The sequence below is a fragment of the Galeopterus variegatus genome, unplaced genomic scaffold (genome assembly GCF_000696425.1).
Source record: "Galeopterus variegatus unplaced genomic scaffold, G_variegatus-3.0.2 Scaffold13335, whole genome shotgun sequence".
NCBI lineage: Eukaryota > Metazoa > Chordata > Mammalia > Dermoptera > Cynocephalidae > Galeopterus > Galeopterus variegatus.
In genome coordinates, this window is record NW_007739446.1 from 10,874 (window position 1) to 24,292 (window position 13,419).

Here is a 13,419-nt window from a genome sequence, read left to right on the forward strand (position 1 = left end):
AGGGGCTGCGGGCAGAGCACGGGCGGGGGACGGGCAGGGGCGGCAGGCAGAGCACGGGCGGGGGACGGGGCTACCTTGACCTCCCGCCTCTTGCTGTCCTCGTCCTCCTCGTGCTCCACCACGCCCTGGCTCAGGTTGGTGTAGTTGGCCAGCTTGTTGAGCAGGGACGACACCATGGGGTTGCTGTCCATCTCCTCCTGTTGGGCAGGGCACGGCGGTTACCCCAGCCCCGTGTGGACACCACGTGCCCACCTCCCCTTGCTGGCAGGGCTCCCCCCTCTGCAGCTCAGCTCTGCAGCTCAGCTCGGCGCCCGGTGCTGGAGCCCGGCGGTCTGCGGTCAGAAGCTAGGGGCTCCAGGCCACCCTGAGCGGGACCACCCACCCAGGCAGGGGAGCCAGGTTCCCGAGACGGTCCAGGGCGCAGGGCCCCGAGGGCTCCCTAGGACCCGAGCATCCTTAGACCCAGGGGGCCGTCAGGAGAAGGCGTGGGCCGGGGAGCATCCCGTGGGTCGGCCCGGCTCCCCCCAGCACTGTCCGCTCTCGTCTCTGCCTGAGAACCCCGGCCCATCCTCAGACCGGGGACCCCAGGCCCAGCACGTTGGTACTTTTCCACGTTACAGCGACTGCCCTGGGTACCTTCTCTTCATGGAAATAAAATTACCTCAAAAAGCGCCATATTCTTTCCTTCAAAGAAACTCTCCCTCTCGGCCTCGACGCTGTTAGCGAACATGCCGCTCTCTCTTGCGCTTCCATCTCCTGTCGGGAAGACACCTCGGCGTCAGTTCCAGGAGGAGCTGACGGGAAACGAGAGGAGGACGGGGAGCGGGGCCACCGGGGACGCGGTCTGCGCCTGGTGTCCGCTGCCAGGGCGACACTCTCACCAACACTCTCCTTCTTCCACGCAGCCGTGCTCGAGGACAGTCAGGCACGTTCCCAGGCGCAACGACGCTTTTTTTTTTTTTTTTAAACAAAGCATCAAGAAGCATCAGGAAGCATCAGGAAGAATCGGGAAGCGTCGGGAAGAATCAGGAAGTGTCGGGAAACATCAGGAAGCATCGGGAAGCATCACAAGCGTCGGGAAGAATCACAAGCATCGGGAAGCATCGGGAAGAATCAGAAAGTGTTGGGAAGCATCAGAAAGCATCGGGAAGCATCACAAGCATCGGGAAGAATCAGGAAGCATCGGGAAGAATCGGGAAGCATCGGGAAGAATCAGGAAGTGTCGGGAAACATCAGGAAGCATCGGGAAGAATCAGGAAACATCGGGAAGAATCGGGAAGAATCAGAAAGTGTCGGGAAGCATCACAAGCATCGGGAAGAATCAGGAAGCATCGGGAAGAATCAGAAAGTGTCGGGAAGCATCAGGAAGCATCAGGAAGCATCGGGAAGTATCGGGAAGCATCACAAGCATCGGGAAGAATCAGGAAGTGTCGGGAAACATCAGGAAGCATCGGGAAACATCAGGAAACATCGGGAAGAATCGGGAAGAATCAGAAAGTGTCGGGAAGCATCAGGAAGCATCGGGAAGCATCAGGAAGCATCGGGAAGTATCGGGAAGCATCACAAGCATCGGGAAGAATCAGGAAGCATCGGGAAGAATCGGGAAGCATCGGGAAGAATCAGGAAGCATCAGGAAGCACCAGGAAGAATCAGAAAGTGTTGGGAAGTGTCAGGAAGAATCAGAAAGTGTTGGGAAGCATCAGAAGCATCGGGAAGAATTGGGAAGCATCAGGAAGTGTCGGGCAGCATCGGGAAGAATCAGAAGCATCGGGAAGAATTGGGAAGCAACAGGAAGTGTCTAGAAGCATCAGGAAGAATCAGAAAATGCCAGGAAGTGTTGGGAAGTGCCAAGAAGCATCAGGAAGAATCAGAAAGTGTCAGGAAGCATCAGGAAGAATCAAAGTGTGGGGAAGCATCAGAAGCATCGGGAAGAATTGGGAAGCATCAGGAAGTGTCGGGAAGCATCAGGAAGAATCAGAAAGTGATGGGAAGTGTCAAGAAGCATCGGGAAGAATCAGAAAGTGTCAGGAAGCATCAGGAAGAATCAAAGTGTTGGGAAGCATCAGAAGCATCGGGAAGAATTGGGAAGCATCGGGAAGAATTGAGAAGCAACAGGAAGTGTCGGGAAGCATCAGGAAGAAGCAGAAAGTATTGGGAAGCATCAGAAGCATCGGGAAGAATTGAGAAGCATCAAGAAGTGTCGGGAAGAATCAGAAAGTGTCAGGAAGCATCAGGAAGAATCAGAAAGTGTTGGGAAGCATCAGAAGCATCGGGAAGAATCAGGAAGCATCAGGAAGTGTCTAGAAGCATCAGGAAGAATCAGAAAATGCCAGGAAGTGTTGGGGAGTGCCAAGAAGCATCAGGAAGAATCAGAAAGTGCTGGGAAGCATCAGGAAGTATCGGGAAGAATCAGGAAACATCAGGAAGAATTGGGAAGCATCAGGAAGAATCAGGAAGCATCAGGAAGAACTGGAAAGCGTCAGGAAGAATCAGAAGCATCAGGAAGTGTTGGGAAGCATCAGGAAGAATTGGGAAGCGTCAGGAAGCATCGGGAAGCACCGGGAAGCGTCGGAAGCATCAGGAAGTGTCGGGAAGCATCAAGAAGAATCGGGAAGCATCAGGAAGAATCAGGAAACATCACGAAGTGTCAGGAAGCAAGCTGCTCACCCCAGAAGAACCTGCAAAATGGCAAGTCCCTCCTGGCCTTGAAAATCTCTCTCGACTGTAAAGCTGAGTAAAATTCTCAGTTTCAAAAGCCAGGGCTACACCTCCTGATCCTTGCTGCTTAATCCGCCTTTCTAAAAGTGGGACTGAAAGGTTCTCCTGCTCTGCTCCACGAGCAGGGACACCTGACATCACCAGCAGCGAGTTGGCCTCCCCACTCAATGACCCGTCTCCTGCCTCCCTCCCAAGGGCTGGGGTAAATCACCCGGGGACCCCAAGGAGGAGGTGGGCACCCATGGGCCCAGGGTGATGGAGTGGGGGCCAGTGAGGACCACTGGCCCCGAGAACTGCTGGCATCTGAAGCCTGAGGGACAGCCCAGCAGTCATCCTTCTCTGACAATACAGAACACATGTGCTCTGGTATTTTGTCCCCTCCAAACTTCACGTGAGGAAATTTAACCCAATGCAACAGTGCTGGGAGGTGGGCCTTTTGGGAGGGGACCAGGTCTTGAGGGCTCTGGCCTCAAGGATGGCACTAAGGCCCTCATAAAGGACACCACAGGTGGGTGGCCCTTTTGCCGTCCTGCCCCATGAGGACACAGTGCTGCTCCCACTGGAGGATGCAGACAGCAGGCCCTCACCAGACACCAAACGGGCCAGTGCCTTCATCTGTGACTTGAACCTAAACAATCGTGAGAAATGTTTCTGTCCGTTACAGACAACCCAGTCTCAGGGACTGTGGAGGGTGGCTCAGATGGCACATGACACGTGTCACAGGCAGCATCACGCTCTTCCTGGAACCACAACTGGGACAGGTTCACCCTGCTGTGGCCCCTCCAGAGCCACGTGCTGGGTGGCCCCACACATACAGGCTGCAGCCCATGCATCACGCACTAGACACCTCCCCAAGTCCTTAAGCATCCAGCAAGTGAACAATCCAGTGACCAGAGGGACTGGGACAGGTTCACCCTGCTGTGGCCCCTCCAGAGCCAGGTGCTGGGTGGCCCCACACATACAGGCTGCAGCCCATGCATCATGCACTAGACACCTCCCCAAGTCCTTAAGCATCCAGCAAGTGAACAATCCAGTGACCAGAGGGGATGGGACCAGGCCGCCAGGGACTGCCCCCTGTGCTGACCTCTGACACTGCCCACCCCCACCCACCGCATAGGCACCTGATCATCTGTGATCCTGCCCTCCAGTTCCAGCACACTCAGTTCACACCCAGGCAGTCTGGTCAGTGGGTGCTGGGCCCCAAGTACCAGCTCCTTCCTCGGCCAGGCCCTGGGAGAGATGCAGCCTCTGGAGAGAACCCCCCAAACAGCGGCCCTAACAACCACGGGGACCCAGGACCTTCCCCAGCCCAGTCCCCCCTTCTTCAGTGTCCCCACGTGCAAAATGTGCTTCAGACACATGGCATCCTGCCTCAACGTAAGCACCAAAGGCCTAAGGCCCAAATGTCTGTAGACAGAGTGAATGCTGAAGAAACGAGTCTGGAGGCAGCCATGCCCCACCGGGTGGGGTGGCAGGTGGCCAGGGACCCCTCCCCTTGGAGCGGAGAGACTCGAGACTTCGGATGAAAAAGACAGGGCCATGAGGCAGATTAGGAGGGACGGTCCCAACGTCGGGGCCTCGCTCTGGCTGCACAGCTGCTCCAAGGACCAGAAGCCTCAAGCCTGCAGATGCCACCTGTGGGGGCTGTGTGCACTGAGGCCATGCACGCCCAAGATAAAGGCTGAGTGAGGCAGTAACTTCTCTACACCAAAGGTACCTATATCAGAGGAGGGGGACCCAGTAAAAAGAACTAGGTTCGGGAACTTCAAGTCACAATCCACGCCCTTCTGGGTCCCACAACTCTTCCTGCTCCACTGAAACATCTGGGGACAGGTGCCTTAAAAACCCCACGGCTCCCCCTGCAGACCGGCCGTAACTTTCAGTGCTGTGAAGCGCTTGTGGACTGAGCAGACGGCGGTTTCACTGTTTTGATGGCAGCTTTGAGTTTCAAATCCCCCAAATCCTGATGGATTACGGCGGCCTTACTGTAATCCCCCATCCGTCAGAACCCAGCTTGCGGGTCCCCCTGACGCTGGGATACACCTCAGACCCATCCTGGAAGGAGGGTGGGCCCAGGTCCCAGGTCACCAACTCGCACAATCAAGCCTGCCCAGGGCCAGGTCGTGACCAGCCGCAAGTAGCTACCACGCTCACGCCTAGGTCCCAACAACGTGGGGCCTGATCACACATCCCCCACCTAAAGCGGAGGAAAAGCACGGCCGCCAGGGCCTGTTCTGGACACAGCATCACGCTGTCTGCGCTTTCCTCTGAGGGGCCCACCCAGATGCCCCCACTGCGGGTCCCCAGGGTTGTCCCTGGTCTCCCTCTGCCCTTCACCCGCCAACCTCCCCACGCCTGCCCCACCATCCCAAGACCCCTCATACCAAGCCCCTTACTTCCCATCTCTTCTGCAGGGTCCCTGGGGAACAGAGCTGCAGAGACCACGGTGCCAAGAGCTCACGGGCTGGGGTAGTGGGTGAGGACATGGCCACGGTACACCTCTCTGCAGTGTCTGACAGGGTGGGGGCCCTGAGGACCCCCTGAGGAATGTGACAAGGCCCCACCCTGCCCTGAGCTCAACCTAGCACCCCCGTGGGGCTCACACCCCACCAGCTCCAGCCACGGGCGCCAGGACCTCCGAGCAATTAGAGGCAGCGCGGGCCCACCATCACCCACGGCCTCTCAACACCCCGTCTGGGCAGCCCCTCCCATGAAAGCTACACAGCTTGCTTCTCACTGCCGAGTTCCAGCTCAGGGCAGAGTGCTCAGCCCAGAAGTGCTGGACGGGAGGCTGCCGTGGCCCTCAGGAGCTGCTGCTGAGGTGCAGGCCGTCTGCCTGGGATCTTGCTCTGAACAGCTCCGGTAGCAAGAGCGGGCCTGCACCGTCCTTCCCTGTGTTTCTCTAGCACTCATCTGCATCATACTTTGCAAAAGCCTTGTTCCCCTCCATGTGGAACTTAACACGTGGGCTGGGTCCTTTACCTGAGGGCTTGGAAGAGGGTGGAGGCAGGGTCTGCAGACCCATGCGCACATGTGCATGGACACACACGTGTGCACACACACGTGCACATGGGCACCTGAGCATGCACAAACACGTGCATGCTTGCGAGCTAAAGTTCACCCTGAGCACATATCAGAGCTGTACCCACCCGATGTCCCGTGGGCTGGTGAACGACCAGCCGCGGTGCTCCCGTGGCAGCACCTGGCCCATCTTCAAGCAGTGGCCTCCTACCTCGCCCGGTCCAGGCCCTGCACTCAATGGACAGGGCACGGCAAAGGACCAGAGGAAATGGCACAGGCAGGACACAGGTGTGGCCAGGGAAGGGCAGGCCTGGGCAGGATGAGCAGCGGCCCTCACCACGTTTCATCAAGGCCAGCAATGGGCACTGTCTGCAGTGGGCACCACCTGAGGCAGACACCCTCAGTGACAGGCACTGTCCGGGGCGGGCACCGTCTGGGGTGGTGGCATCTGTGGCTACTCCTCTCTAAGGGGCCACATTTCAAGTGTGCTGGAAAGTGGAGCCCACAGGAGACCACAAAGGCCTACTGCTCTGCAATGCACTGTTTTCACTCACAAGTCCTGATGTGTCTGCAGTCGTTGCGTGAAAGGGGAGACAGAAAACAGGGCCCTGTCCCAGGAGCAACATATCCCACAGGAGCCTGGACCTCCAAAGCAGCTGCAGCCATCACTGAAGTCTTGCGCTGCCCCTGGGTGCCGCTTATGAGGTCCCTAAGTTGTGAACTAGAGCACCTCAATATGTGACCACATCGGGACCCTCATGAGGGCCTAGGTCAGACCGCAAGATTCCTTTACGACCCACATCAGAACAAGGGAAACCATGGGCTCCCAGCCAGGTGCCCGTCCCCCCAGTGTATGCCCATCCACTGCCACGCGGCACACTGATGGGGCACCTGTAGCAAGACCCCAACCACGTCTCCTGGGGAAGCTCCCAGCAGCAGCTCAGTCCAGTGTCCCAGCCATCCCTCCAAGCACAACCCACAGTTGCCACACGGCTCAGGGTCCCCTTAGCTGGGCCAGCACTGGTCCCATCCCCAAAAGGGAGGCATCTCCTGCTCCCTGGAGGCTGTCATCATCAAGGCTCCAGCTGCCCCAGACAAGTGCAAACCACTGCTGCAGACAGCCTGGAACCCTCTCATGTGATGGGCAAGTAATGATGTCCTGGGCACGGGGACCTGGCAGGGGAAGCATTCAGAAGCACCTCCTCATGGCCCGCCTGGCACTGCAGACACTTGTCCCCTCTGCACAAAGCCCCTCGGACCCGGCCCTCGCAGCAGCTGGGCACAGGCTCCTGGGTGCTGGATGCAGGCAGAGATATGGGGTGAGCAGGAAGAGCAGCCTGGGGGACCTGCGTCCCCATCACCACACCATGCCCACGAGTCACCATGACCCACGGGTCTAGACATTCAAAGCTAGAAGGCGGCCATACCAGAGAACCAGACGCACGCTCTGGAGAGCAGCGGCAGAAAGGAGATACTCTGGGGAGACAAATGAGGGAGAGACACAAGGTGGGCATCGGGTGGGCAGCGTGAGGAGTGCCCTGAGCAGCTGACCAGTCTGGCACCACCATCCACTCAGGGCTTCCGGGAGGAACGGTGACTCCGGGGCTAGGCAGGGGATGCGTGCCACGAGCCTGAAGGAAGGAAGTGCTCAGAAAGTGACAGGGACACGGCAGAAGGCAGCCAGGTGGCCCGGTGACTACTGAGGCCGCCTGAGCGTCAGACAGCTGATCACAGCAAGACCCTGACCCAGCATGCGTCCCTATGACACAAGCAAAGGGGTCGAAGGGGAGGAGGCGGCTCCTTGCTGCAGAATGCCAATTCATCAGGTAGAGGCGGTAAAGGAAGTGCAGACCCACCAGGAACCCACCACCACTGCCCTGGGCAGGGACCGCCAGTGGCCAGTGGTGAAGCCTGGGGAGCGGGGTGTGAGCTACATGGGCAGCACTCAGCGGAGTCAACAGGGGCCAATGCTGATGTCACTGGCACGGGACGACCGGCACTGTGCTCCTGACACACGTCATTGGTGGGGCTCCTGCCAATGCGTCCTTGTGAGCAGGTCTCACACAAATCCAAACTGAGAGACGCCCTAAGAACAACCAGCCCCGCTCTTCAAAATCGCCAACGTCACAGGAGACAGACCGGGGAAAGTGCCAGGGTGAAGGAGACAGGACAACTGATCACAAAGCACGACCCCAGACTTTCTTCGTATAAAGGACATACGGGCAGCTGGTGAAACCTAACATCTCTCTCGTGCCAGCGCTCACTTCCTGGCATTGCGACCCACACCGCGGGGGTGTTTAGAGAAAACGGGCTTGTTTTAGGAAGTACACCCTGTCACGGGTGCATCATATCTGCTACTTACGCTCAAACAGTTCAGGAAAAAAGTGAGAGAGAGAGAGAGACGGTGACGGGAGGACGGAGGGAGCAGGACGGGGCGCATGTGGCAGTGCATTTGGGCAACACGGCAGACAGCGCACGAGTCTTCACGCTCTCCCTGCAGCTTTTCTGGTCTGAAGTTACATCAAAGTCAGGTTAAAAGATGAGAGAGAGAGAGACGGTGACGGGAGGACGGAGGGAGCAGGACGGGGCGCATGTGGCAGTGCATTTGGGCAACACGGCAGACAGCGCACAAGTCTTCACGCTCTCCCTGCAGCTTTTCTGGTCTGAAGTTACATCAAAGTCAGGTTAAAAGAAAACTACAAGTACGCTCTAACAAAACCGAACTTCTAGAAATCTTTCCTGTACACTGGAGGTGTCCTTCCGAGATGGAGGCCCGGTGGAGGTCCCTGCCCCGCTAGTTCCTGTTTTAAGTGGATTCCTGCTCAGTGTCCTCTTTCTGGGCACGATGATCAATTGTTTAGAGAAGGCAGCAGTCACCAGCAATTTCTGGAGCAAATGAAGATGAAACGTGCTCATCTCTGGACCAGACGCTCCGTCTAAAAGGCACGAAAGGCGGACGCCCCCGGCAGCGGTGCCGGCGCCAGCTGTAAGAGAATAATCTAAGTGATTCACTTTCAGAAATGCCCTAGCTGGGGGTGTTCTAACGGACTCAGGCCCAGCCCAAAAGTTGTCTGACGGGTCCAGCCCCGGCAGCGGTGCCGGCGCCAGCTGTAAGAGAATAATCTAAGTGATTCACTTTCAGAAATGCTCTAGCTGGGGGTGTTCTAACGGACTCAGGCCCAGCCCAAAAGTTGTCTGACGGGTCCAGCCCGTTCCCGGAGGGTCGCTGAACAGACAAGGCTGTCCTGAGATGGTGACCGGTTACTAGCCCCACGGTTTTCTTCAGTCCCTGGTGTTTCTCCCTTCACGGGGCTTTAGTGGGCCTTTTCGTGGCTGAGCCCCCAGGCAAAGGAATTCCTTGCAAGGGGGTAATACACTTTAGGTGTCTTTCGGGAAGATTATGCAGCCCGTAGTACTCAGCCAATGAGGAAGTGGGGGCAGGGACTTGCGTACTAGGGAATAAGTTGCTTTCTACAGCCCTTTTCTGTGTATCTGTCCCACTCACGGACACCCGGACTTGCAAGGCCGTTATTAAAAGTCTCGCTTCGCTGTACCTCATGTCCCCATGTCCATCCTTTGGCATTGGACGGGTGAGAGCATTTCTCACACCAGCCACACAGGAAGCTCCGGCACAGCCCAGCAGCCCCAGAGAGGGAGGTGGAGGCAAGAGTTTCAGACTTGCCTCTGACGGGCCGGCCCCACGTTCACAACCCTGGACAAAGTCGTCGGCTCTCTGGCCTCCACTTTACCAGTCAGGGCAGATTCGGCCAACATGGGAAGGGTGGCACTCGGAGGCTTTGCCCCCCATAGCCACCAAGTGTCCCCGAGTCAGGAGCACTGGACATGGCTTGGCCACCCTACCACAGTCTATTTGGAAAGCACAGCTGGTCACGGTTGGTTCCTTAGCAGCACGGGACTGTTGTTTGCAAGAAACCACTGTTTATCAGAAACTTCTACCAGTTGCACAGTAGAAGAAACGGGCACATAGCAACCACGTTTACTTAACCTAAGGAAACAAATGTCTTTCCCACAGACACTCCACGCCCACGACAGTGGCTCAGACCTCTCGGAAAGAATGAAACATTCGTCAGACACTGAAGACACCCACCTTCCCGACAAAAGGACTCCAAAGAAACAAAAAACAGACAAAGGAGCTCCCTGAAATGCCACCTGGGGGAGTCGCGAGGTAAAATAGAGCACAGCTCACTTAAGCTAGATGAGCACTCAGCAAGCCGTCTGCCCTCAGGGAAGACCCCAAAGTAAATGCGGGGGACAGAGACCAGGCTCTGGCCCTGAGGCCACCATGCGAAGGACGCATACACCAACTACCCGCACACAGCAAGCCAGGCGCTGCAGGCACAGTGGGGCACAGAGGGGCACCAGCAGTGAGACCCTCACGCCTTTGGTTTTCCATGCTGCCGCCTGTCAAAGTAACATGTATGGCGAGTGCAAAAAATGGAAAAATGCACAACCAACCAAAGGAACCACCAAACAGGCCATCAGAATTTGGGTAAATCCTTCCAATTTGGAGATTGAGTTTGCAACCAACCGTGACCATCCCTTCTGGTCATTGAACAGTCTTAAGCCATGACTACAATCATTAATATGTCATAAAGAATACATTTCCCCGAAAGTTTTGAGAAGAGTGTCTTTTAGCCCCTATCGGGTGTGCTTTCAAAAGTGCGTGTGTACCCAGGGGACAGAGACGTCCACTTGAGGGATGTGGAAGTGCCTTGTCATGGTTACAACAGGGCGAGGAGACAGACGTGAGCAGAGGGGCCGGGCTGAAGGGAAGACGGGCTCTGCCCGCAGCCGAGACCGTGGGCGCCACCACAGCCACCTACCAGCCTCCGGAGACTCTTAATTAAAAACCAAATGCTTCTACCTGAGGGATCAACACAAATTTCCATAAAACAAAAACACTGTGACCATATTACCTGCATGATTCTTTATTTTCATGTATCCCCTAATTTCTTTTAAATCTAAATACATTCAAATTTTAGTTTACATATTTTTTGAGAAGGAAGGACGTACTACAACCAAAGTCTGAACAAAGGAAGCCTTGATTTTAAAAAGGAGGCTCAGGATCACCAGGGCCGCTTCCGCCGGCCTTTCTAATCCTTCTGCATGCACAGAGGGTTCTGACGGCAGCGGAGCTGACAGCCGCAGGGCTGCAGCACACCTAGGCCGAGTCCCTGCGCTCCCCCAGCCTGGACTCAAGTCACCAGGCACGAGCCCTGCCAGGGCCACTCTGAAGGGCAGCGGGCTCTCCTCTGGCTGAGATCCATCTGTGTTACAGGGATAGAGCCACTCACCTGGGGTGGCGTCCCCTTCCTCGTCACTCTGCGCATTCATGATGACCGGAAGGATCTCGGGACAGACCTGAGCAGAGGAAAGCCTGGTGTGCAGGTGCTGGGAAGGGAGACGGCAGCTCCAACCCCAACAGGCTGGCCAGGTGGCCAGCAGTGTCCTCCCGGGGCGAGGGTCCCGGTGGTGCCCCTCCCCAGCAGGCAGCCCCCAGTTGCGGTGTAGCAGTGGCCTTGACAGTGCTGGATGCTGGCGGGAGGGACCGCGTGACGAGGGAGGGCTGACAGCCCGGATCAGGTGTCCTCAGCCAAGCACTCAAGGCAGGCAGCACAGTGGCCGGGAGGGTGGGACACGGTCACCTGCTGTCCCCAGGCGGGAGCGAGACAGCCCCGCCCCAGCCAAGGTTAATCTGCCCTAATGGAAGGGCCAGTATCCACTGGTGGGTCAGATGTCTAATCTCTGTTATGGCCAGGAGGTCACAGGATTAACCATAATACCAACTCCCCCAACAATAAAATTTGTCTCCCCTCTCGCTCCTCCCGACAAACCCACTCTGAGTCCCCTCCTCATTTAAGGCTTGAAAACACTCAACTCGCCGCATTTACAGAAATACTCTTTAAAGCCTGCTCCTTTTACGTTACAGAGGAAATGGCCTGCCCTTTACTACAGGCCACTAGTGAAAGCTGACTTAGAAATCTCAGTGATTCCTCCAAAGCCGAGACGCACAGAAATTTGGGAGGCCTCAAGGCCACGCAGTCACCCTGAACGCAGACAGGAGTGACAGGAAAGGCACCTTCACAGATGCCTGGGTTCTGCAGAGCCACTGGGTGGGGACGAGAGTTAGGAAAAGGCCGGTCCTCGAGGCTCTTCCAAAGCCCTGCGCCGTGTTCTGCCTCACGTGTGACTGCTCGCCTGGTTCCTTCCATCATGAGAAACGTGACTAGTGGAGCTTCAAAACAAAGATCCTTCAGCCAAGAAGACCCACAGTGGACAACAAAGGCCTGGAGTCCTGACGGTCAAGGGCGAGGTCTCCTGGGCCGGGGACCGGAAGGCTGAGCCCACAGATGCATCCCAAGAAGAGGAAGGACCCCAGGCGCCGACAAGGGAACGTCCAGAGCCAGGGGCGCAGGGAACCATGGAAAACTACTTCACAAACATGCGTGAAACATTTGCCAAAACGTCCCTGACCCGCGGCGCCAGGATGCTGGCACTTGGATTTTTAGTGGTGTCTAAGAAAGCGCGTGCAGGTGGTTAATTCTGCAGACACAGCCCGTCAGAATTCAAACACGCACAGGAGCTGCTGGAGTGGCGCAGAGGGCAGCTGCTGGCCCTGTCGCCATCAGTGCCCGGAAAACAGCCACAAGCCTGAGCCTTTGTGCCCCCTGCGCCAGACTTCTGCCTTCTGCCACAGGCAGCCACCTCCTGTCAATAATCTTTCTGCGGGCCGGTTCGGTGGCGCACTCGGTAGAGTGCGGCGCTTGGGAGTGCGGCGGCGCTCCCGCCGAGGGTTCGGATCCCATATAGAGACCGGTCCGCTCACTGGTTGAGCGCGGTGTGGGCGCGACACCGAGGGTTGCGATCCCATTGCCGGTCGTGGTATGGGCGCGACACCGAGGGTTGCGATCCTGTTACCAGTCACAAAAAAAAGACAAAAAGGAAAAAAATTAAAAAATTAAAAAAAAAAATTCTTTCTGCACCTTCAAGATGCACATTTAAGGGGCCCACAGCAGCACATGCAGCAAGGGGCCCCAGGTCCCCTGGACTACCCTGGCTACAGCCTCGGGGCACTCAGGCAGAGGCTGTCAAAGCACAGCAACCGTCCCAGAGTTGAACGGGGACCATGGTGGGAACTGTCACCACACTGAACACAAAGTATCCACAAGTGTCACTGCTTAAAGAAATAAGATGAAATGGGAAGGCCGAGGCGGGACTGAGCATGGGCTGCGCTCCATCGAATAAAGGATGAAAAAGACCAAGAGCGACGCCACCCCAGAGACGCCCGCCAGTGCCTGCCAGTGCCCGCCAGCAGAGCCCTGGTGACACGTGGGCCAGATGTGGCATGGCGAGAAAGGAGCAGCAAGGGGCCCCAGGTCCCCTGGACTACCCTGGCTACAGCCTCGGGGCACTCAGGCAGAGGCTGTCAAAGCACAGCACCCGTCCCAGAGTTGAACGGGGACCATGGTGGGAACTGTCACCACACTGAACACAAAGTATCCACAAGTGTCACTGCTTAAAGAAATAAGATGAAATGGGAAGGCCGAGGCGGGACTGAGCATGGGCTGCGCTCCATCGAATAAAGGATGAAAAAGACCAAGAGCGACGCCACCCCAGAGACGCCCGCCAGTGCCCGCCAGTGCTCGCCAGCAGAGCCCT

At 56.9% G+C, this 13,419-nt stretch overlaps 1 protein-coding gene across 1 annotated transcript in view; it reads right to left on the reverse strand.

Annotated features, from left to right (window-relative positions):
- Positions 1–13,419, reverse strand: part of LOC103581557 (solute carrier family 12 member 7-like) — a gene marked incomplete at both ends in the record, with an annotated part of 35,710 nt that overhangs the window by 10,190 nt on the left and 12,101 nt on the right. The window contains 3 exons of the mRNA XM_008563365.1: positions 75–197; positions 662–756; positions 11,055–11,121. Coding sequence (XP_008561587.1) covers positions 75–197; positions 662–756; positions 11,055–11,121 — 285 coding nt within the window. The remainder of the gene's footprint in view (positions 1–74; positions 198–661; positions 757–11,054; positions 11,122–13,419) is intronic.